The sequence below is a fragment of the Pseudomyrmex gracilis genome, unplaced genomic scaffold (genome assembly GCF_002006095.1).
Source record: "Pseudomyrmex gracilis isolate BER0280 unplaced genomic scaffold, ASM200609v1 scaffold_32, whole genome shotgun sequence".
Classification (NCBI taxonomy): domain Eukaryota; kingdom Metazoa; phylum Arthropoda; class Insecta; order Hymenoptera; family Formicidae; genus Pseudomyrmex; species Pseudomyrmex gracilis.
The window spans coordinates 770376-796688 of NW_018020616.1; the positions used below are offsets into that span (position 1 = coordinate 770376).

General features: G+C 42.3%; 1 protein-coding gene across 1 annotated transcript; it reads left to right on the forward strand.

Annotated features, from left to right (window-relative positions):
- Positions 1–484: 484 nt before the first annotated feature.
- Positions 485–25318, forward strand: LOC109852628 (zinc finger protein Gfi-1b). Its single transcript, XM_020423958.1, has 5 exons — positions 485–1322; positions 5700–5798; positions 10196–10860; positions 11274–11550; positions 24342–25318. The coding sequence occupies exons 1-5, from the start codon at positions 1118–1120 to the stop codon at positions 24596–24598; spliced, it is 1503 nt and encodes a 500-aa protein (XP_020279547.1). The 5' UTR covers positions 485–1117; the 3' UTR covers positions 24599–25318.
- The last annotated feature ends 995 nt before the right edge of the window (positions 25319–26313 follow it).

Consider the following 26313-nt stretch of genomic DNA (forward strand, 5'->3'; position numbering starts at 1 on the left):
TGTGTTCGGTGGCCGTGCAGTTTGGCCGTACACACGCACGTGTATATATGTGAATGTGCATGTAAACCCCATCAGAAACCCCACTAGCAATGTCGCAGCAGCGACTCCCGGTAGCTCTCGGTAACGTCGCATCCCCACTCTTTTCCACGGATCGAGAATTGTCAGTGTGTTGGTTGTGCGTGACATCATCACGAACGCAAGAAATAACCCGGTGTGTGTGTGGGTGGAGTAGGAAAGAGAAGGCGTGCCCAGGAGGCGGTGCCCGGGACCGAAATCCCGGTGTGCATCGAATGTCTGTGTGAGTGTTTATCCCTCTCCGTGTATCCCTCCATGTGGATCTTGACGATGTGTGTGTTTGTTCGTGTGGCTTTTGCCGTCTCTCTCCTTCTCCACGTTCGCCGCTCTTGCGGCCGTCATCGCATAGGAGACCCTCCACTATCAGACCCGTTAACAGCAGTCGGCATCGAGGCACCCGCTCTAACGGCTAACGTCTCTCACATCCCCGGACTCGAGCCGGTGTTCCGCCGTTTCCGACCTTTCCCTGTCCGGCCGATGGACCGCACGGAAATCAGTGTCGCTGACAACCGGAAGCCCCGACTCTTGTACGATACGTATTCACTGCTGCGAAGTCGGCAGGAGCTGTTCTGCGAGGACTCTTCCAGGTGTTGACAATCACGAGTGTCCTGATCCGTGTCCGCAAAAAAAAAAAAACTCTTAGTGCTCTTGTGCTGCTGTACATCTACAAAAAATTGACAACTCGCGAAAAGAATGACGTCCGTAAATAAATAGTTCTGACGAAGGATTCTATTTAAATGCGCTCCGGTTGCATCGCTCTATTTAAGAAGCAAGTTTTTTCTCTTTTAAAGAAACTTTAAACGAATATAATCTGCGATTATATAAATCGTTATTCTTAAAGACTTTTAAATAGAAACAAACAGGGGAGTGACAAGACTGCCGAGTCTCTGAAGAAATTTGGAAATAGAAGAGTTCGAAAAAAAGGTGTATGTTTGTTTACGTTGAAAAAAGACTACGCAAGGAATATACGGACGTGGTGAACGAGGATGCGAATATCGTGTTTAGTGACGCGAAAGTTGTAAATTGACTAGTGGATTCCAGGATGATGGAAGTACAGCAACAACACTCACCTGTCGGGGTGGGTCCGTTAGACTTTTCAAGACGGGGGGTTGCCGAGACGTCAGCGTTTCGGGTTGTCAAACCTAAGCAACCGGCTTCGTCGCTCGTGCATCAGCAGCCGTTGCCGCCGGAAACCAATAACAACGAAAATCTTCAAGAAAATCCACAAATTCCCATTGATGCCGAAGGTGAGAAAGTCTAAATAATTTGCCACTCGAGAAAGCAAATATTATATCTCTCTCCGTATTGTTAATAACAATAAGTCAAAGTTTTGTTGAACATTTATTTATTTAAAATATTTTACAACAAAAGCAAAGAAAACCTCGTATAATTGAGAAATATGTTTATTTATACCAATGCACTTTAAATAAAAACCAATTCAATATTACATCGCAACAGAGTAATAAGAAGAGAACAACAAAAGTAAATGACAAGATGAATTATACCCCAAAATACTTAATATAATTCATTAATTATTACATTTCTACATTAAGTGTTAAACGTATAGACAACTTTCAGAAATTATATAAAAAAAAGCAAAATCAGGGTTTACGTAAAATGTTGCTGAACTTCTAGACTTGTCGTACCTGTCATTGATTAAGGCGATTAAGATTATTCTTACTTGCCTTTTCATTTTTATTGCTTGATCATTTTGTTCGTCAATGTTATCGCGTTTATTTTAGTTTGTCGCTTGAATTCTAACTTAGAGACTTTATGTACAAATCGTATGACTTGTGGCTGGATGGGTTTTACTCCGTTTAATTATAAATTATATGATAATAATTATAAGATCAAGAGGTTAAAGTAAAATATACACAAGAGTAACAAATCAAAATCTAATAAGCAAATTTAGAAAGAAGAACAACACAGACGCTCGTCTATTTACATTAGATAAATGATATTACACGAACTAACGTGACGCGCAAATACCATATTTTAAAGAATATGGAAATCGAATTCGCACGATGAAGAAGTAAAGGCGTTACGTGATTGTTATCGAAAACCTGTCATATTGTTGTCTCGAGAACCTAAATAAATAAACCTCTTATTGCTGTCAATCATTGTAGAACATTCTCGCAAAACAATCAAGCTCAGAAACACACACCGACAGCGCGTATAAATATGGGGAAAACCTCCCCGCGTATTTCACAGAATAACCGGCTGAAAACGCATATCACGCTCTCAAGCCTTTGACATCCCCAACCGTTCCGATGGCGCAGCGCCCCCGATACGCATCCCGCGCTCATCCCTCGTCTGTCATCATCCTATCTATTACCTGCCTATTACCGTAGCAACGTGGCGTTTACGCGGCGTCAGCTCCGACACCTGAGCTCTTGTGTCACGCATACGCGTGCGGATCGCGCGCGAATCGCGCGCACGGCGCGGCGCGCGAAAGCGTACGCATGAATACACGCGCGTGCAGGTGCGTATTGGCCGTAGTCGTTGTGCACAAACGGTCTGTTCAACAGGTGAGAGGGGATGTAGCTGGCATTAGAGACGGCTGACTATACTAATACCCCGCTACTAATCGCGGTAACAGGCTACTAAACGCAATAATATCGAGCTATAGGCGTCGAGCTAAGCGGTTTAAACGATAATTGCCAGGTGATGGGCAGCTTGTCGAGAGGGTTGACTTGCTCTTCTTCTATTCCGTTCATATTTACTGGTACACACACACTTGACATGTCTCTGTTTAGTACTTATAGGTTTAAAAGAACGCGACCGTTTGTTTTTCTTTTATTTATGTAATCGAAGCGGTACTTGTTAAAAAAAAAAAAAAATAGACAAATGTTTTCAGTTAACAATTCGGTTTTTCAATTTTTTTCTCCCATACAAGAAGTATTTTCCTCAAGATGTCGCAGATTACTGTTAGTTTAGAACGTTTGTGTATTTTCCATAAATCAATAATCTTTGGGATCTACTTCGGGTCGACCGTGTTCGTTTTTTTTTGACAGCCAATTTTCACGGCAAATCACGTTAGCTTTACTGTTTTATAGATTTACGACGGGACGATAGCAGACAAACGCAGGATAAATGTCGGCCGATATCGCTTGACGCCTTCGTTTGGGAGACACGCGTTTGTTCATTGTGTGTACATTCGCGCGTATCGATGTGTTACACCCGATGTACATATCCTTATCTCGGGTGCGATGCGTCGGCTATATATGTAATACAAAATATGATTTATTTCTGATAATCCTTGCGAGAATGAGACAGCCTTTGCGGCACAGTCTAATCTTTTCGCGTGCTATCTCAGATTATCCCGGCCGATTCTATATTGCCTGGATTTCTGTCTTTTTTTGTATTTTTTTTTTGTATTTTTTTTGTATTTGATTCTTGGTATAATCGGCCGATCATCGTTATCGATTGATTCAATTGATCTCTTTATGGCGATTTTTAAGAATTACGTGCAAAGATAATCCGTTGTACAAAATGTTGTTATAAAACTGTTATTACATCATTTTGCACAAATATTATTGCAACTAACAACATGCAGAATCAGTTCTTGTTGTACATATAAATTTCAAAAACCATAGACTTGTTTCTCTGTTTTGAAATAATTAATGTTTTATATTGTGAAATTGTAGCAACAATTGTCTCAAAAAATTTGTGTAAAATAAATAATGTTTTTTAATATACATGTGCCGTATTCTGTTCCGCGAGAGAGAAAAAAGCTGGTTCTGTGCAGACTTCTGCACTTCGTGTGCTTCATTTTCTGTCAACCGCTAATGACCGACTAACGCCATTAGTGCAGAGCGTCAAAAATAATAAATACACTGAAAATCAATTTATATATGTTTTTTTTTTCATGGTTTGTTTATCTCGTGGGACCGAATACATATGTGACGATTACTACACACACATACAATATCATAATTCAAATAAATTTCGATTTAATTTAAAGATAGACTCTTACAATCAGCGTAATCAACGTTCAAACATTTTCGTGATATTGAAATAGAATAAACTAATGAAAGTTTACACATTTTTGTGATTATTATAATACTTTATCCGGTAAATAGAATGTCTCAGATTTATCTTTTCTCGGAGATAAAATGTTTTTATTGATTTCTTCAAATTTACTTTTGGTAATATTTATTTAAGGTTGAAATCTGATTGTACGTCAATAAACTTGTGTAATAAAAATTTCAAATGTTTATTTGTTTCGTTTATGTAAACATTTGTGTGATAAATAGTTGATTCTTGAAAACTTTTTTTGAAGTAGAGAAATCAACATCTCTTATATTTTATTCTATATGTTATTCTACTTTAATTACTTATCTCTCTCTCTCTCTTTATCTTTTTTCATAAATAAAATGAAGTAAAATAAAATTTTTACTAAAGGATCTTTTTTGATTTATATATTTTTTTACTCTTGTTTGATAGTAAAATAAAGCGACACACACGTCAGTGACACATACGGTATACCAATATAGAAAAAGATAAATCTGATTTAGTACGATCGAGTTGAACGATTAGATAGACCTGGATTACACTCAACGTCGCTAAGCTCTGATTTGATATTTTATCGCATCTATGTAAAAAAAAAGCTGACACGGATTACGACAAGATCGTTTGTCGGCCGAGAAAGAAAGAGAGAGAGAGAGAGAAGAAGAAAACCGCAATTTCTCTCTCAACTATCGTGATTAATTTCTCATTGCCATATAGTTGCAGATTTCTTTACATTTACGCTGCAATATTAAATAGCTAATCTTCAGATTATTGAGCAATAAAACAGATAATTGCGCGTGTAATTTTTATCTTGTAAATTAAAAAAATTAGATATAACACACATTTCAAAGAGTTGACATTATTATAGCAAAAAAATTTTTGTAAATAAATAAACAAATGTTTTTATCGCAAAGCTTGAAATATACTAACGTGTGATTGCGCGTTGATATTAATTGGATAAGAACGTGATTCTTCGCATACTGCTCGCTAAGCGGAAGACAAAGATTTCGGTTATCTGATTAATCATCGGGGTGGCGAATTGGCGTGAAGTACGAACTTTTGATAACTCCACCAGAAACGATCAAAGAAACCAACCCAGAATAGATGGCGGATGTTCGAGGATAGGAATGCAGGTTTCGGGGAGAAAGAGAGCGAGTAATGGCCGGAGCAAGGTTGATAAATAGAGGAGGGCTTCTCCTTTCTAATAAAGACGCTCTTGTCGAGGGGTTGATCTTTTCTACGAACTAGGAATACCAAATTTGTCAGGACTTGAGACGTCACTTTCGCGTTACTAGGTGATCGAGTAACGATGCATAATCGATCGGACAATATACGTCATTATTTCGTTGTTTAAATTCCTCATCTTTTTACGTCGCGTGATCACACCTTTCGGCATTCGATCCCAACTATAATAAATCCAATCAGACCGATTATATATTTATTCGCATCATCACTTACGCAACTATTAAAAACTCGCGTGAGTAAAAAATCGTATTTGCTTTATTTAACTTGTTTTTCTTTTACTTATTTAATTTTTAAAGCGTAAATGATTTGTTTTTGACAATAAAAAACTTTTTTTTTTCAATAACGTTATGTGATATCGTTTGTTTCAGGTGGATGCAATGTTCGTTTAATGTTCCCGAAATTATGGGCACCTTTTGGAAATCCCACGGAGGTTACGAACCTGCCACCTTTACCGAAAAGTCACTCAGGTATGTACTTGATCGAATTATCTGATGATGTGTACTTTATTGCTTTTAAACGGCATCTTGTTCACTTTTATCTACGTGAAGCGGTAGTGTTTTTTTTTTAATTAATTATTTTAATCATTAAATGCTTCAAGAATCATAACGCATCTCGTAATTGTAATCCCTGCCATACGTCTTTCTCTTTCGCTGTCGCTTATCTCGGAAAGGTGTAGACGCGCGGGTGTGTAGCGTCGCGACCTTTCGCCCCCGATGATGGCTTCCTCCTCGGCCCGGATGAGTTTTTATTTGCCGATCATTAAGAACGACCGGTCGTCGTCGCCGACGATTGGAATAAATGGTAGCACGCGTCATACCACGGACGGACATGGGCCTCTCTAACTTCTGCCGGTCCAATTGGAGCGGATTAGAGGCGCGGGCACAGGGATTCGGGCCGTCGGCTTCTTTGTGCTCGTACCTACCATGAATTAGTAGCGTCTTGTCATGTTAAACGCCCGTGCATATTCTCTTCCTACTCCTTCCCCTTGCTCTCTCCTTCCCTTGCGCGCGCGCGCGCGCGTGCACGTGGCCATTCATCTGCTCCGTTCGTTCTCGGACGTGATAAGATCGGTCGCGATATTTTTATCGTTGTGCTTCCATTGTTATTGCAACGCCAAGATTCCGCGTCGTAAACATGACGATTATCAAGCAATATATTATAGTACTGTCTAGTATATGAGTCGTCATTGTTACCGTTATCACATAGAAAATGTAGAAGATTAGAAGAGCCGAAGTAGAAAATTGTAAAAGCCGTGATAAAGAAGTGGAAAACGCTTTACTTTTGCAATCACTTTTATTATTATTATCAGTGTACTTAAATCACGCTTTTGTCATCAAATTGTGATGTATCATCTTCACTCAATTTAAATCTCTTCGAGTTAAAATCGTTTCTTGAATTACCAGTTTTTCGTGGCTGTGTGCCTCTTGAAGCGATATCGCTTTTCGAGATCAACCTTAAGTAGGCACTGACGGCCGGATGAAAAATCCGTTTTTGAAAACCCACATCGTCCTGTCACTCGGCTCTATTGACGCCGCTTATATGGCAAAGGTCACGCGTATTCCTTTCCATGAACCGGCGGCACGGAAGGGGTTTGAATGTGAAGTGTGTAACGGCTTTAATAGCGGCAGATCGCTACGCAGTAAACGACTGACGGACGACAGAAGATTAAAGTTGGCCGTTAACTCGATCTAATTGTCCCCCCAGTTTGGCCTTCCTTTATTAATCCACAACCATCTTCGGCAACCTCGTCGTCATCCCCTTGTCGAGCCCCGCGCCGATTCGCAGCAAGAAACGCTTATATACTGAAATTGTCGATCAAATTTGTCGATTAAATTTTAGATTGTGTTTTTTTTAATCAAAAAAAAAAAAGAAATTAAAAATTTTACTCTATACGTACATTCTGTATTTATATAATTTTGTAGAATGGAAAGAGTCTGTAGAAATATTTTTTCCTCAACACATATATTTCTCTTCTTCGAAAATTTTTTCATTTTGTTCTTAACAATAATAAGCCAAATTATTTTTCGTTTTCGGCACAATGATTTGTGCACGCGCCATGTATGCAACGGACAACAAGTGTTGACAAGTTTCCAGATCGTTCACTACTGTTCATACGGCCAGCTATGCTCTGGAAACTTTGTCTCGTTCGTGACATAAGCGACTCGGAGCACTTCGCGCAAACATGGCGGTCGGTGGCAAAGATCGCTGTGACAAAAACGATTTCGAAGTCGATTCAAGAAGTTTCATTTACTTGTATCGAGGCTGGAAGCCACTACGGACCACGTGAGATGCATCTCGATGCAACGTCAGACGCACGTGTGCGCGCGCGGATCCCGGAGCAGCAAAGTTAACCCATCTGCCGGACGACCGCCGGCCGTTTTTCTCGTCGGTTTGCATCACCAGTTTTTAGCGCATTCCACTCGACGCAGACGCGATATTTGCGTAAGCAGTTCTTCCTATCACATCTGTTCGGACTTCCTTCTTTCTTTTTGCTTATTCTCGTCTCGATTCGTCTCCATTTTCCTTGCCGTGATACGTAAAGCGACAGATTTCACGCGATCGTCTCACACATTTACTCAAGTTAATTTTAAATATAAAAACTTTTTGATCGTACTCTGAGAAAAAAATCTAAACACACATAAGATTTCGAAAACGCATAAACTTCGTTGCGGGAGATTTTACAAGCGGTAAGTTTTTTTTCTCTATACTTTATCGCGTATTGACAAAAAACACTGAAATAAAGATTAGGCAGGCCGACGCTTTTATGGCACCTTGGCATTTTTATGGCCTAAAGACAGTTAATAAAAAAAAAATCCGTTCCTTTGTAATATATTACATATCTACAATGTAAATATCTTAAAATTTGAGTAGATGTTTCAGCCTTGGGCTGGAATACACTTCATTATAAAAAAAAAAAAAAAAAAAAACAAAATGTCGAATGTAATAGCGGTAATTTCATTAGCCGTTGGCTTGCGTCTTTCCATAGTGTGTGTTCGAGCGGTGCAGTAAAGCACCTATCTGTCTCCTCGGACAGATCCCCGCAGACGCGAGGCGCGTTTCTCATTACATTAGGCCACTCTCTGACTCGAGTCGTATTTTGATTCGATTGCAAAGCCACCAGGAGACACGATAATAATCGACCCCAACGACGGGGCTCGCGGAGAGCTTTAAATGCGATTAACCGACACCGGTGCATCATACAGAAAACCCGGCACGTGACCGCGTGTCGCGCGCACGGATTATAAATATAATATACCGGGTGTGTGCCAGATACGCAATATGAATGGTGCGACGTCGAAATTGCCGGGGCAACGAGAGGGGACCGTGAAATAGAGAGTTCCGCCCTTCTTCCTCGCGTAGCCGAGCGCGTGCCCGATTTCCGATCCACTCGACGCCGTAAATCACGACGATTGGATGATTATTAGAAATACCGCGAATAATTCCTATACCCACAATTGAACGCGCGTGATGCGTACGTGATGTACATAATCTTAAAGATTTTAGGAAAATTCTCCACAGATGTAAATTACTTCAAATAACAATTGTAAATAATAAGCGAGATAGGATGTCATCAATCTTTTTTGTTAATCATATATCTTGGAACAAAATCTCAATTGCTACGAAATTTTCCGTCAAACATACGTCACGACGATAACGAAAAGTTATAAAATAAATACGCGCGTTTAATCTAACAAACGCATCAAAAATTGACGATTGACTCATGTCGTTTGAACCGGACAATAAAATGACGCGACGCGCAAATCAAAGCTGCGTCGGAAGTCATCGATTTGATAATCGGGGAGCGTAGCAAATTCCGATTGACGCGCGATACCGAAATTGCGATCCGATGCAAGCTGTCATCGCGAAAATATTAATGCAATATTACAATAATATATAGATGATAAAAGCTTGATCTCCCCTTGTGCATTATAAATTAACCGATGAAACGTTAGAACAATAATTCTGTGACACGTTGTTTAATATGTATAATTACATATATCTAGAACAAATAAAACTAAAACGTATAAGAAAAATCTAACATTTAAACATTTTGTGATAGAATTATACACGTATCAATAATTTAAACACTTTAGTTCTTTAAATAGATGTAGAAGTGCTCTCTCACCATTTTATCACTCAATCGTAATTTTATGCCGTTAACGGGTTAATCACGACTTGTGACATCGCGTTGGATAAAAAATTTCAAAAGAACGCGTGAGGGATTTCATTAAGGACACTGCTTCACGAAACGTCGCGGAAATACATTTTGCTCTCGGCGCCACACCATTTCGCTCTCCGCTCGCGATACCTCGTTAGCGCAACATGAGACCCTGTCACGACCTCTCGTGCCCTGCCCCGTCCCTTAAACACCCTCGCGCCAGCGAGGAAAAAAAGGGCCCGGTACGTGACTCAAATCTCATTCCGACCGGGTCCTTTTCGCAAGAAGAGAAACTATATTTACCCGTGGTCTTCCTTTTTCGAATTCTCCTCTACATCTAGCGTATCCGCCGTGTACTTCATACGTGATGTAGCTACTTCCGTCTAGTCATTGGCTATCTTGGTTTCTTGACTTGACAGTGTGAATGAACTTTGGTTTATCGATTTAAAATGTTTTACGTTTTTGGACATTTTTGCGGGATTAGATTTACATAAAATAAAAATTAAATAAATATAAATTAAATAAATATAAAATTTAACATAGTGTATAAACTTTGTAAAAATTATTTATTTTTTACAAAGGATATACACTATTATTTAGATCCAAATTATTTTGTAACATAAAGATAAAAAGGTTTTGCGTTACAATTTTATTTTATTATTATTATTAATCATTATAAAATGCAATATATATATGCTGTTTCAGAACGACTATCCTTCGGAGTGGGCCGTTTGGTAGGTTCGCCGACGACGAGGAGTCCCTCGCCGTCGCAATCTCCCTGTCCAGATTCCCCTCTCCCCGATCGCCGAGACGCCGAAGTGGACGTTGACGTCGGCGAGGAGGAAGTTGACGTGGACGTCGAAGAAGTTGGTGACGAGGATGATCACGAAGGTACCTCGAGTCCGCCGCGATCGTCGTCGACGCCGTCGCCGTCGCCGGTCAGCGTCGCGACGTCCCCTGTGTCGCATCCGCCGAAGAAATCCGGAGACAGCTTCAGCGTGTCGGCTCTTCTAAGGCCAGATCCACCTTCCGCTCATCTGCAAAACGCGTCTCCACATCGAGAGACTGCCTCGATGGGCGCTCATCCGCCTCCATCCGGCTCGTCCATCCTATCCTATCCGCCGCTGCATCTTCCGAGTGGTCTTCTGCCGCCCCACCCGCACCACCCCCTCTCGTACCTGCATCACCAGCTGTTGCCACATCATCTTCTGTCACCGCACCTGCACCCGTTACTGCGCGGCGTTCATCCGGGTCATCCGGGATTGCACTCGACTCACACGGCGCACGGGTTGCATCATCCCCATCCGCTTGGCGATGTCTACAGCTGCGTCAAGTGCGACAAGATGTTCAGCACGCCGCATGGGCTCGAGGTGCGTATGCGCGCTCATTCAACGCGTGCTTTTTTTTTTTTTTTTTTATCAGACTCCAGGATTCCTCCGGTTGTTTTGATTCATTTCTGATTTGCTGTCGGATGTTCATCTGAGAATTTTCTGACGACTTTATTACCGCCATTTTTTCACGTGCGGTGAAACATTTTTAATATTTTTACACATATCCGGGCAAAAATTAAAATGTATTTAAACCTTGTTACATTTTAAACGTATTTATATTTATAATTATAATTATTTTATAATTATAATTATAAAAAAGTTATACTTTCTCTGTTTACAGCTATGTTGATTTAAATAAACTTAAATTACTGTGTGTGATAGCGCTCGCATAATGTGATGTTTAAATTAATTACATTTAATTTAATGTTTAAAAACATTTAATTTTCGCGTAGGTGCACGCGAGACGGTCGCATAACGGTAAACGGCCCTTCGCCTGCGAGCTGTGCAATAAAACCTTCGGCCACGAAATCAGTCTCACGCAGCACAGGGCCGTGCATTCCGCCGAGAAGGTGTTTGAGTGCAAGCAATGCGGCAAAGCCTTCAAGAGATCCAGCACGCTCAGCACTCACCTTCTAATCCACTCGGACACGAGACCGTATCCCTGCCAGTTCTGTGGCAAGCGATTCCACCAGAAGAGCGACATGAAAAAGCACACCTACATACACACCGGTGAGTAACTCACGAATCCCGAGTTAAACGGAGAGAGCGAAAGATTTTATTTTTGTCAGTTGACAATACTTGCAAAACTCATAGAAAATGTTTAACGAAAACAATTACTCTCGAATTGTGCGTGCGGATTTGTTGATGCGCGATTATCTCATCTTTGAGCAACTCGTTAACTTTCGGAAAACGTCATACGAAAATCGCGCTCATAATTCCGACGGGTGTCGTTATCGAGGGGACGAGAAGGGATCAATTAGTCCGGCAAGTTCGTACAATAAATAATGCAGCCAACAGTCTGGATCGAGTCCTTGCGAGAGGATCGAGTTGAATACGGCACATGTGGCCAGTGCATTTCAGGGATGCCGAGTCCCACATTGCGAGTTTCGCTCGGTAATAATCGTAATGTCTTTCGGGGCGCTTCCCCATTCCCATGTCTCTCCTGCATTTAGCCTTCTCGTCCTTTGCTCTCACGATTTGGGGTGTTGTCCTAGCCTCCCTAATCTTTGGAATTGAACTTTGCTGTGACACAACGTGGAAGTCTGTGCAAGACACGAGTGGGTCACACGAAGTGATTATCTCAACTGATAATTGCGTAAATTTATGGAAGAATCTATCGATCTCAGTGGAGAACGTCTAATAGAATTTTTTTAAAATCATTTACGATAATTTCTAAACAATTTTTGCTTGAATACTTAATTAATAATTAAACAATAAGTTTAATTTAGAATTAAAATATTATTGAAAATTTTGTGTAACTTCTGTGTTTGCATATCTCAAAAGATAACTTCGGATTAGCAGACAATCCTCTCGTAAAATCTTCATCGTGTTTTTTTCGTGTCCATGCGTGTTTATCTTCGACAGCACGCATCAGTGTCAAACGCGTTGAAGTCTTACGTGCGTGTAAAAGTTGGGAGACTCGCGTGAGGCGGTGCCGGCGGCAGGACGACACTTGACACTTCGATGTCTCCCGGCTGATGGAGCGAACTCTTGAAGGAGCAGGTTTCTCGAGGGTGGAGAGAGCAGCGAAGGAGAGAAGACGCCTGCTGCGGAGGGTTCCGGTCTTGGCTCTGGGTTTTGTATCGTCTCCATGGCAACCCCTCCCGATGTCTTATCAAATTATCACCTTGTCCTCCCTCACGCCACTCCATCCTGCCGTCACTCCGAGGACCTCACCCGCCCCCAAACGACGTTCATTCTACGGCTACCGATTACGGCCGAGGGAAAGGACTCAACAGGATACAAAGCGACGGTCACTTCCGCAGACTTTTCTAACAATAACTTGCGGACCGCGTTCTCGAATCCCTATGTTGCAAGCGGTTGCGTCCACCTACACGCACCGTTACGCCCCACGCGGAGGGTCAGCATGAAACATTTAATTCATTATTCAGGAGATGAAAAATTCAGAAGGCGCCGTGAAAGCGCCGACCAATGACGTTCACGATCTGCTCGCGCCAATTGCGTCGTGAAACGAGAACAAGTCCGAAGGTCTTTTTTCTTGCGGAATCTTCCGTTCTCGGGGGACAGTTATTTCTTCCGTGGTGAAGGGCGGCACCGCGCGCTTCGCATTTTTTTTTTTTTTTTTCCAAACATTTTTTATTCAATGAAAGACCGTGTTTCGATACGTTCTACGTGATTCGAACATTAAGATCGCGGTCGAAAACTATTATCTAAATTATTTCAAAAATAATAATATTTCACGTATTTGCACACAACGTTTGCACTAGCAAACACATAGATTTGTGACTCTTTAATTAGACGCGTTAAACAACAAAACCTGTTGTTTGTAAAAAGTGGAATTTATATTATAGGTCACTGACGAGTTGCTTGTTGTTAGATGGTTAATTAATTTCTCTTATTTTTCCGTGAAATTAATTAAAAGAGAGAAAGAAAAATCTGCCTTGAAATCTGTTTCGTCGCTTCTCTGATAAGCTACACACCTGCAATGCACACGCACACTAGATCGATTCGACGAGCTGTTTTCGTCCTCGATACGATCTCTCTTTTCCTCTCTGCTTCTCTCTCTCTCTCTTTCTCTTTTTTTTTTTTTTTTTTTTTTTATCATACGCACGAACAAATCTCGTTGCTCCCACGACCTCGAGCGATGTGCTGGCTGCGTGCGTACGTGCGTCAGGCAGCGTGGAGGGTGTTCTGGGACTACGCTGCTAATGATAATCAGTTCTCTGTCTCTGTTTCTCTCTTTCCAACTCTCCCTCCTCTTTCTTCGGCTAGCGGTCTACGTACCCCATGTACCGAGCGCGGGCCATGTGCAATAAGGGTGCGGCACCGTCGGATTCCCCGGGGAACGGCGTAGCGTAACGTAAAATCATTATTAGGTAGGTAGAGGTAGGTGGTTGCTGGTGCACACGAGGGGCGGAAAGAGAAACGGGTGGTTCGGGGCGCGAGCGGGGGGGCAAGGGAGGGCCGAAGCACCACCGCTCACGGGGGTCGGGAATAAGAGCTCTGCAAATATTGTTCGTGCGCGAGCCGGCAACCCGGAATAGGCTACGAGGGGTCGGAACGTTACTTCGCGTTACCTTCGCAGTTAGACGAACGTTTTCGGGGATGGCGGTACGCGACGGGGGATAACGCGACGAGAGTCAAGTGCACGGTCGTTGCAAGGGGTTGACGAGCGAAGTGACAGACTGGCAAGTGGTCACGAGGCTCTTCGATGAGAAAACACCGGTAGAATGTCTTTGGAAAGAGCGTGCAGAATATTTTCAGAACTTTATGGGGTTGCTCGAATAGTAGAGTTAAATAGCATCGATTTTATTTGGCGTAATAAAACTTTAACGTGTATATATAAGTTGTAACAGCTTGTTGGCTCGTTATTAAGATTTTTTTTGTTTCTAGTTTATATATCAGTAAAGAGATATTTTGTCACAATATAAATTTTTGTTACGTATCTTCTCTAACTGATATTTCACGTAGAAATTTTACATTGATTTAATTATAGACATCACAGTCCAGGTGTGCTTTCTATATCATTCTCGGCGTTTCGAGTGCAAAATCAACCGATTCCCGACGTGTCTCAGCGTCTACATGTGATTACAGGGAAACATTATCAATCAAAATCATCGTCCCTCTGTCATCGGGATGATCAACTCGCAGTGTGTACGCGACCTTATCTACACACGCGTGATCGTGCCCTTTCTGTTTTCACAATAAACACAACCTGTTCGCTGTTGTTGCGAAGTAAAGTCGATGGATCGAGGCAAAGAGGGAAAAGGGAGAAATGAGTGCATTTTGTGTACTTTTTTTTTTTCATCTCTTCGACGCGAACGTTTCTATTTCGGCCAGATGTTCGACAACTTTTTCCAGACGTCTGTCGCGCGAACGATCTTACATCCGAAATCCGAATTGGCTCTCGGTTGTGATTTTTTTTCAAAATTACTTTGCAAGCGCAAAAACGGAAAAACGAAGATTTTAGATCTCGAATATTTCGAAGAAATCGTGCGACGTATGTTAAATTTTTGTCAAAAAAATTTCGATGCCTACGCGCGATTTTGAGATCTTGCGCCGCGTCGAAAAATTTTTTATCCGCGTCTAATATGCGTCGTAATATCAGACGATACCTATACGTTACCCCGCAGACAAAATTAAAGCCTCGTGAAAGAGTCTCTGTAATACGATATCCATTAAAACACTCGCAATAACTGGCGCGATTAATTGAAATCGTCGAGGTCATCTTACTACTTTATTGTGCCATGACGTTGCTTGCGCGTAAACAGAACTGCATCGAGAAGCCGTAGCGCCCGGGTTTCGTGCATTACGCATTTACTGCTGGTTTATAACCATCGTGGTTGACGACCGAACTTTCGTCGCTCTAAGTTAAACCGACATTAAACACACATCTTCGAACTCCATGATTTTAACACTTCTCGCTGCTCTCTGAGAGATACATTAAAATTTTCCTTATCTCGAAGAGCGGATCAAACAACTGTGTCTCGACATATTTAATTATGAGCAGCATGTATCTTTCGCGGAAAAATCGTTGAATCGCGATTACATTAATTGTAATTGCGCCGCGCTCGTTTTTTTTCGTAGAAAAAAATTATTCGAAAAATACTGCGAAAATAGACGCGCGCGTAATTTTCAGCGAAACGCAAACCCTCCCCTACGCGCTTAACGCGATTAATAATTATTCTCACCCTCTCAAATTATGAATTTAGTTGCGGCTGCGACGTGCGCGGATACCTGGTCGAACAAACGCCCGTTTCCCTCGGGCTCTCCTCGAGGGTGCGGTTATCGTATACTCGCGGAGATACAACCTGTACGAGCACCTTTGCGGCCATGTTCACGATGCGCCTGTGGACTTCAACCCCCGGTTACGACCTCTCTCTCTCTTTCTCCCTCTCTCTATCTCTTTCTCTTTCTCTCGGTCTCCTTTCCACGTAGACGGACGGGGCTATTAGAGGTTTTCGGTTGACTTGGCGCCCCATCGGGGGCGCCGCAACATCCCTCTAAGCTGTTTAAACTTCGCGACATGGTCGGGAGGGCCCTACCCCTGTCCCCCAGTCGATCCTTGCGCAAGCAACCTCCCAGCTCGGCCCTACTATTCCTCTTCTGTCTTTACGGCTCGTTAGCGACGACTACGCCGTGTTCCGGCATATCGGACCGGCATGCGGTAAAAAGCTTGCGTTTATACGGCACGTGAAATCGTGTAACGCGCGACTGCAGTTGTGTTTTAATCGCGCGATTTTACCGTTGTTTGCGATTGTGTTAAAGAACGTCTTCCGAATCGGAAATGTAAGTTAATTGGACGTCGTTATATATTGAGGGTAACACCTTTCTTTACTCTGGTTTCTGTGATCGTTTTTTTTTTTTTTTTATTTATTCGTAGGGACAATTCAAAAACGTCGTAAAAATGTAGAGTAATAAAGTCACAAAGAGAATCAAATAAGTAATGAAAAAGCGCATGTGATTTATTACTCCTTTTACTGAACTGCAATAATCTGTAATAATTTTTTTTTTATCACGCTGCGAATTAATTCTAACGAAGACACTATCTATCTATCTCATTCTTGCAACGATATACATGCAGATTGTTATCTTCGACCGAATGGAAATCCGCGTTCTTAAGATTTACACGTTACGACGATCTCGTCATCGAGGGTAGGGAGATAAAAGCGCGTCCCCTTAGACAAGGTGCTGACGTCGGCGAGCTGACGTTGTATTTAATGTCACGTCGACGGTAGAGCGAGCGCGCGCCGCGCAAGCAACCGATACCGCATTAAACATGCAAATTCGCCGGTATAACGTTCCACGGGACCGAGAGGCGTCATCCATACAGCGCTCGTCGAGTGGCGCGGCGCGCGATGTTCATAGTGGAACGGCATGATTAAATTTCCAGGGATATCGACATGCCGCGAGCACGTCAACTCCCTCCGGCCGCTCCCTGCCGCCCCGCGTTCGCCACTTCCGTGCTCCAACCTCGCCCCCTTTTACCACCCGTTATATATCTCGCTGCAGTTTCCCCTCGACGTCCCCAACGTCCCCGAGTCCCACAAAACCGTCGCCACCCCCTTTTTCGCTCCTCGGCCTATCCGCGTAACCACCCACTCGAACAACCAGCCCGGGCGCGGGTGGTTGAAATTAACTGCACCCAGAGCGCGCAGCAGCATCGGCGCGTCCGTGCCACCCCCGTTCACATCCCCCCTGGCTCGTCACTGACACTTGAGGCCGCGCGCATACGAGACGGGACGGGTTTGATATGCCACGTACGTAGAGAGGGAAGAGAGGGAGAGAAAGAGAGAGAGAGGAGAGAGAAAATGCGCGATGTTCCACCGGCGATCAGAGGGACTCGGTCGTTAGTTATTGTTATTTATTGTGAGGGCTGTTGTTGCGAGCTGGTTGCGGCAATGGACGCGGCCGATGCAATCAATTAGTTTTAACGCTATCCCGGATATATCGACTGCATCATATTTTAGAGTTATGTGAGTTTAGCCGCGTCATATATTGGCGTCGAGCTATTGTTTGCGGTTTCGTTGTGTGTGAGAGCGACGCGACATTTGGATGAAACTGGTTGACGAATCGGATTAACACATTGAACATTTCTGATTTAGAGAAAAAAAAATGATACATAACATAGCCGAGTATTTGCCGAAAGAATAAATTTGCACTAGAAAAAATAAGAACGTGAGATTTTATTTTGAAGTTATTCAAATTACTTGCATCGTTTCTAAATATATCGATACACATCGCAACTAGTATTTTGTTACTTTTGTGACGTTTGAAGCACACACAAACGCTTTCATATAAACGGATCATTTATTAATAACTACGCAGGCGGAGAAGAAAGAGATAAAGACGAAGACGTTTCTCGAGGTACAATTGGCAATTAAGCTGCGTCGCGCACACGAGCGACGTGGTAAGAGGAGTCTTAGCGCAGACAGCATAGATCGGATTTGTCACGATTCCTAATGTTGATCGACGCGCTAATAATTTAATAGTCATACATCCGTCATGATCGTACGGGAGAGGATTATTACCGCGTATCCCTGCGGTATACCGAAAGCACTAAAGAGCTAACGGACTTAGTATCCTTGGTATCGTGTTTCCGTTCTCTTCCTCTTCCCTAGGATATTCTTCTCCCCGAAGCCGCCAAACTTATTAGTACGAAACGCTTCATTCGCTACTGATTTGCGATTAAATTATGCAACGTCTGGATCGATCATACTCGCAGATATTATTAAATTTAATTACTTGAACTATACATTTTGGCGCACTTTGAATAACAATTGCACTGAGAAAAGTTAATAATAAGTACAAGAGAGACGGTACTTTTGTTACTTGAGAGATATCCGGAGCGCAAAACAAAATCAATTCAAAGGTGCGGATATCCCTGCAAACACTGCCAGGTCCGGGCGATTCGATGCACCTGCGATATTTATTATTTTACGGACGCGTGTGGATAGCGATAGCCGTTTTTTTGAGGGGGGAGTGTGTGTTTCGCGAAAAACGAAACATACATATGTAGGCGGCGTACGTGTGCTGCTTTTTACATTCGCGCCCGCGTTAGGTATTGCTCTGGGGAGGAGGCAACGGCAACGACAGCGCAGTTCAGGGAATTTGCGAGTTGCAACGAGAAATATTACGCACACTCGTGGTGTTCTACATAAAACATTTTAAGCGTTTTTCTTCTCTCTGCGTTATTATAAAAAAAATTAAGCAACTTTTTTCTATCAAATTGTATATACAGTGACGCTTTTTTTTGTTTTTGTTCGGACTTGTATAAATGTTTATGATTTGTAATAATTTTGCAATTCTAAATTGTGACTTAATAATGTAAAAATTAACCTTCGGGGCATTCTATTATGTTTTGCATAGAGAAATTTATTTACAGATCGATGCGCGCTCTCGTTGAGATTGTAATCTTTTTGCGATCGATCGTTCTATCTATCTTTGCACTGAGGGATTTCTGTGTTTCGCTGGGATGAGGCGTAAAATCATGGCTGACGTGAGCGTAAACTGGTAAACACAAACGTGACTCAGTGCGAAATTGGAGACCAGTAACGGCCGCTTGTAAATCGGTATATCCGTATAACAGTGAACATGGGAATATATAGGTACGCGTTTTTGTTTTTATTTTGTATTTCGAGGGACAACGAAACACTCGCAGTGCGTTGGGAATTCGCGCGAACGCGAAAATGGATTTTTTTTTTTCTATCTCCGGTTTTTTCGCTGGACATCTTCATCGGAACATTGATACGATTTCGCGTATAGCAAACGTGGCTTTAATTGAGAGAGATTTTTCAAGAGAAGTGGAAAAAAATAATTATTCTCTCTCTCGATAGAGTAGTTAAATTATTTCGCGAGTAATTTTTACATTTTTAAAAGTTTTGCAACTAGATTTGCAATTTTTTTACAATTTGTTTTGCTCTCTGGATAAAAACACAAATGTTAATTTTGATTGACGCAGAAATTTGTATTACTTCTAAATTGCGCTTGTATTGTAAAAAAAAAAAAAATACAAATATTCCGAAGAATTAATTTTCTTTAAGTGATACACGAAACTAACACTAGTGTATTTTGACGGAATATCTGGAATGTAGTAATTTTTTTCCACCGGTTCTCTCCAATCATATGCCTTCAATACTTTTTGCTCGCTAAGACGTACACCGCGCTACAGAGAAGCGAAGGTCTGATTGATATCCTCGGGTAATCCTTGCGCGCGGAGCTTTGAAGATACGAAAGAAAATCCATGCTGTCCTCGATATGAAATATGAGATATGGCGCTCTTCTTCGATTCCGCCCTCTTTCCGTCTCTCGCGAGGATTTCAGTTAGAGGGCAGAGACGCCCCAAGAGGCTCCGAACGTGGTCGATGAAGACGAGAAGAAATCAATGCCTCGACCAGCGTCCGACTCACCTTCTCCACCTTACTATTACCGTTTTCCTCTCGTTCTCTTTCTGGCTGTCTTACTTTCTCCATATCAATCCTTTCCGTACACTTCTCTATCACTACTGTGTGTGTGTGTGTTGAATCACACATCTTCTAAATTTGAAGACGGGCAGTAGTTTAAACGTCGAAACCAATATCGAAGAGAGAGAGAGAAAGAGGAAGATGTATTTTTATCACTGCGATATTGATGTTGCGCATAATATCTCGGAGAAGTATATGCATTTTGATATTATTCATCCAAAACTTAACAAGAATTTTTCTCAAAAAAAACTACTTTTTACCACATAATATTGAGAAATATCGTTGGCATAAGTCGTTTGTACATCCTATATGTCTGACGAAAACGCAAATGGTGAAATATCAGCGGCTTAAATGAGCATTAAAGTGTTAGGAAGCTGAATACATAAATCCAGATTGCCGGATCGAGATGTCTCCCATCAAGCAGTTGCCGCGACGGCAGCACACGGCACAGCTTGGTCGAGCGAGTTGATCAAAATGCCGTCTCGGTTTCCTGCTCTCTCGTGAGTGAGTTCGTTCGCGAGAGAAACGTGCGAAGGGGATGGCGGAACTTGCGGCTCTCTCGCAACGGGCGAGCGACGCGAAGGCGGGAGAATTAGCGGAGAGACGAAGCACCCTCGCGCGCGCAAGATTTCCGGGAGTTTAATATAGTTTTAGGGGCGTCGGCCGACAGAGCCCCGAGGGGTGTAATGGCGTCTTAAACCTCAGGGGTTCTCAGCCCCGAATCTTCTCGCTTCTCGACCTCGCACGATTCTCGGCGTGTTTGTCGTTAAAAATTCGCGAGCGCCGAATCTCAACTGCTGCCCGTCGGTTAAATCTTTGATCTCACCACTTCTCGCAGCCGCGCGTTTACGTGCACAGGCTGCGGCAGAGAATGCATTTCCCTCGTATGCATTTAGATCGGAAACCACCGGCGGTTGCTTCTCGCATAAGAAATAAGGAACGGATAGAGGGCGTGCTCCGACGGTGCTTGATTTTTACGAGCACGTAAATTCCGAGAGACGTTCCGCTTTTTTTTTTTTCCCCCGCACCGGATCTGCCGCTCTTTCGAAAACTACTTTATTCTCGGCGAATCCGCGCGCCGGATAATTCACGATTTCCGATTGATCGAATCACTGAAAATTGATACCAAAGTTGCCACAAGAGTTTTTTCTCAATTTTAATCATTTACATTTGATGATGTACACATTCGAACTTGAAAATGTTGAAAATATTGCAACTCCATAAAGTATAAAGTGAATCGAAAAACTCAGTTCGAAAAGTGTGTGAAATCTAATAAAGTTTATAACATTCAAACAAACATTAAATATCGCTTTGACATTTCTGTCACGAAGAACACATAAGATCACGTATATTCTGCTTGCGCAAAACTATTTTCTTTATTTTCTTTTTCCCTACTTTCAAAAATTCTTTCGTTCGCAGTTGGAATTTTATATTCGAAATGTACGTGTGTGTGTGTGTGTGTTATTATTGATCATCGATCATCCTTCCGTTCACGTTCGCATTGAGACTGCATCGTCTTGTTTACTTTCTTGCAGAAGAATATTGACATCTATAAGTTATATATACACGTACAAACGGATAAAACTTTATAATAAAAATCTCGTTGAGAAAAACATTTATTATCAATTAATCGACAACGCGTGTTCTCAAGGAGTTGTTTAATTTTTGTAACGCGCAAATAACGCGCGTTAAACTCGGTAAAGCTTCCTACCGAATTTATTAACGCGCGGGTATTTTGACACAGACAATTCCACCAGAAGAAATAAACTCGGACGGATCCAAGAGAGAGTTCCGACGGCTCTTGATTTTTACGAGCGCGTAAATTTCCGCCGGCTCCTTTTCTTTTTGTCCTGTCTTTCTCTTCTTTACTTCGTTTCCGAGAAACGAGAATCCCAGTAGACCGAGCGTTCCATTTCTACACATTATTCTCCCCTCCTTCTCTTTCTCCCGTCCCCTTAATCCTTCGTTTTCTCAAGAAAATGATATTTTAAAGTGCCACCTTCTCTCGCGTACGAGAGCGCGGAACCTAATATCTTCTCGACCGCACAAAAATGCCGCTATTCGCGCTCGCTACATCAACAATATGAAAGAATATAAGAGCGCTGGCATTATCTCGCTCTGGGTGGCAAATTGCGAAAAGTATATCATGTTGAATAACAAGATGTAACGTAAACTAATATACAAAAGACAAGTAGAGATATGCGCAATATATTTCAAAACTTCCAAAATTGATCGGTAAAGTTTACCTCCAGATACAAAACAGATTGAAAGAAACTGATTGAAGACTTAATTTTTTTTTTTTTAATTTTATTTTACGTATCTTAGCGCAGCTACAAAAAAAAAAGAAATATAGATTTTCGAGAGATCCATTTTTATTCGGTCAAGTGTGAAGGGTTTGTTTGGAAAGCGAGAGACTTTTCGGATTTTTCGGTGGCCATCCACCCGGCGGAAGCGATATTCCGTAACCATGGCGAAGTCGTTGCGATATAGACGCGAAACGGGCAACCTCGGTGCGAGCGCTCGGACGGTTCTTGATTTTACGAGCTCATAAATTTCAAACGGCCGCCCTGCGCTCTTCCACCCCCCTCTGGCTTCCACCGGGCGCTTAACTCCGCGAAAATTCTACCCGTTCCAACATTTCGTCTCACCCTCCCGGTGTTCCGCGGAGAACTCCGTGGAATTTCATCGAGCGGCGTACTCGTCGGATTCCTACGGTACACCCTCTACGAAAGCGCGTCCTTAAACTCCGAATCCGCGCGTGAATCTTGATCCGAAGGTCGGCGCGCAACTATGCGGCTGATGTTCGCGCAAAATGACTGTGAAAAATGCGTATAGAGAGCTTCGTGATACGCAAAAAAACTTTTATCGATGTTGAGAAGACGAAAAAATTTATTATGCACATATGACTCCGCGCGTTCTCGATCGAACGAAAAAATCGTGGTTTTTCTCTAACAATAAAAAAAAAAAATTTGGAAAATAAAAATTTCAGATTCGATATTGTTTGTTATATAAAGAAGTGTCACATGTGTGTTCAATATTATCAAACATCAGATCCAAAGAAAAGTCAAACAAAATATAACTAATATTTGCGCAAACAGATGTGCGCTTTGATCGATGATGGCGGTGTTCGCGAATTTAGCGGGAGAAATAGCGCGTTTCATGGCGAATCTGCCACGTCCGGTCCCGAGAAATCTCCGAGAAGGAACAGCCAATATTTTTTCCCAGATAGGAAATCAAGATCGCGGCCGGGTATAATCGCAGAGGCGATCGACGGCCTCGTCGTATCGGCAGGGCGAGATTGAAGGCTCGGCTAACGAGTTGTTTATGGATCCACCCTCCTCCGCCCGTCGGCCGTGCCGATGCCGAGAGAGGGTGAGCCGGCGGTGCTGTACGTACGTGTGTACCGGTTGCTCGGCCAGACGTATGGACGTACAGGGAAGTCCATTAACGGGCCCTCCGTTGCCCGCCACCGCCGGCGTAGTTCGCATCGTCGTCGTGCCGCTACCATCACCACCGCCGTCACTACCACCCCTCGGCGCTAGCAGCCTCTTTCTCTCTTGCCCTCAGTTAGCAGCAGCCGGGTTATCCCGCCGGTAGCCATGGTAACACGGGGGTTGGAGCCGCCCCCGGCCGCCAATCAGAGCTCGCGGCCAGGATGAGAGAAACGAGCGGCGACCCTTCTAACCGTGGCCGCCGCTGTTCTCTCCTCGCCCCTGAGACAACGAACCTGGAGCGGCGCGCATAAAAGCACCCCTTACTACTATTCGCTCTTCTCTCGGTCTGTCTCTCTCTGCCTTTTCTCGCCGCCGGGGTGGCTGAGATTCTCGCTTGGGAGGAAATCTTAACCGGGCGTGCCCCGCATCGCTGATGCCACCTACACCCCCTGTCTTGTGAGGTGGCTAGCTCTCTCCCCGCCCTCCTCTCTCTCTCTCTCTCTCTCTCTCTCTTTCTCTCTCTTTCTCTCTCTCTCTCTCTCTCTTTCTTTCTTTCTTTAGCCTTTCCTTTTGCCCAAGGAAAGACTTGACCGAGCAGGATAGAGTCAGCAGCACTGAGAATCGGTACTTCGGGATTAACGTGCATGCTCACTGGAATGTGGCAGGCGAACGTAAGAGAAAATCAGGATTGCGCTGTTGGAGTTTTTTCTCTTCTTTTAAGCTTATATTTGAAATAAAGTATCTCTTTATAAAACTGATTTAAGTGATACAATATGTTATGTCAGCATCTCTAAAATAAAAATAAAAATAAAATGGCAACTGGCGCTAAATAATTGTTTGTTTGTTACAATTAAGTGCAACTATAAATATTGATCAAACAAAAGTCTTTATCAGTCGAAAATTTATATTTTTCTTTCATTTTCTACGTTTTCTTCTGTTGCAGGCGAGAAACCTCACAAGTGTCAAGTGTGCGGCAAGGCGTTCTCGCAAAGCAGCAACCTGATCACGCATTCGAGGAAGCACACGGGTTTCAAGCCGTTTGCCTGCGAGCTCTGCGGCCGAGCTTTTCAGCGGAAGGTCGATCTGAGGAGGCATCGCGAGACCCAACACGCCGATCTCAACACGTCGCATCGACCGCCGATTGGTTCGATTCCCGGCCAGAATTCTCTGCCCAGTGGAAATCCGCCGATGATACAGTGAAACGAAGCAGCGACTGATAATACGCAATTGCCGGGACGACGCATAACTGCAATTGGCAATCGTTGCAATTAGCGGCACGTTTCCGCGAATCAGGGAGTCCGATCAGATTGAGAACGTGACTGCTGCGAGAAGTGGAATTGTTATTGACGATCCACCATGACCGTCGATGATGGTGGAAACACGCGACGAGAGAACGTTTAAATTGATATCACGGACGAAATAATCAACGAGACGATTGCAGATTAGCGAATTATTATGGTGGGTTAATGACTGGAGAATATCAACTTTTTGCATTTCGTATTGTTTCCTATATATACATATTCTTTATTCAATATATTTTCTTATTAAATATAGACAATTAGCTTTACATCTAGGCGACGTACATTTGTATGTAATATATAAATTTGCAATTGTAATTTAAAATATCAACGTAAAAAAAAAGAACTGCGCTAATGTGCACTAATTAGGAGAAACAATTAATCTGAGATAAAAAAAGTATTGTGTTACCTCACAAATTATCAACAGTTCAAAACGTTAATATCATCCATTTGTGAGTAACGCTAATTGTAAAACAAAAATTCCCAGTGTACGTAAATTTGAAATTCAATCGGAGCGCGCGGTGTAATTCGAGATTGAGTTTTCTTTTGGAACAAGATGGAGATTATTTGAAAGAGAAAAACTTTGAAGAGAATTTTTATCGTGAGTTTTTTGTTTTTTTTTTTTTTTTTTTTTTTNNTTGATCTATAACGCAGTCACTTTCACACATGTTTTCGAAAACTCTTAACTCTCAGGATATTTCATAGACATTTTTATCGGAAAGCATCGTATTAATTACGATACATAATAAAGCCAAAGTTTAGTTCCTACGGTGAGTTTTATGATATTCGAACAACGGTGACAGAGACGATTTGTTAAATAAAATGATAACTTATGAGTTTGAAAAAAACAAAAAAAAAATGCGTAAGAAAGCGGCGAAGGAATTGTTTTTGTTACGAGTGTGATACAAGGTCCTAACCCTTTCCACTTTAATCGACGTTTATCTACTGCTCTAATCGATTATACCTGTTACTCTAACTTTTCTCTTGTAGATAGACACACACGCGGCGCGACCCTCAAGTTAGTCGGGCATTTTGTAAAAGGAGATGTTTTGTTGACCAATTTATCTGTGCTTTAACGACGTATCATACGACAAGGTGATAAACAGCGAAACACGTTGCTGAAACACAAGCAAAGATTTAGAATCAGATTCTGGATTTTCTGAAAGAAAATTCTGATTCGCAAGTACATGTTATTTTTTTGAAAAAAAAAACAACAAGTATATGACAAGAAGAAACGTTATCCCCTCTCTCCCCCCGAGTAGCATGAGTGTCGAATGATTACGTGATGAGGTGAAACGTCGAGAACGTACTGTATTTTGCATATCTCCCACACCTGTCGTTGAAGAATGGGCTAAAAAAAAAAAAGCCCAATTCCCCCTAAAAGTTGCCACTGTGACCAAAAAAACTTGTAAATAGCATGTAGACTGTATCACGGCTAGTTTAAGCGTATAAATATATACATAAAAATATGAATATAAATATGAAGAAAAAAATTGTGAAGCTATAAATATTATAAATAGAAAAAACACGAAAAACACACATGTGTGTGTGCGGCGCTGAGTCGTTCCGGTATAAATGGCGGTTCGCTTTCGCCGTGGCCTCACCAAGAAGTTATTA

Bases quoted from the DNA above. Each gene is read 5' to 3' on its own strand.
- LOC109852628 (XM_020423958.1), top strand. From the start codon at position 1,118: ATGATGGAAGTACAGCAACAACACTCACCTGTCGGGGTGGGTCCGTTA. The intron at 1,323-5,699 runs GTGAGAAAGTCT...CGTTTGTTTCAG, and splicing joins AATTCCCATTGATGCCGAAG to GTGGATGCAATGTTCGTTTA. The intron at 11,551-24,341 runs GTGAGTAACTCA...CTTCTGTTGCAG, and splicing joins GCACACCTACATACACACCG to GCGAGAAACCTCACAAGTGT.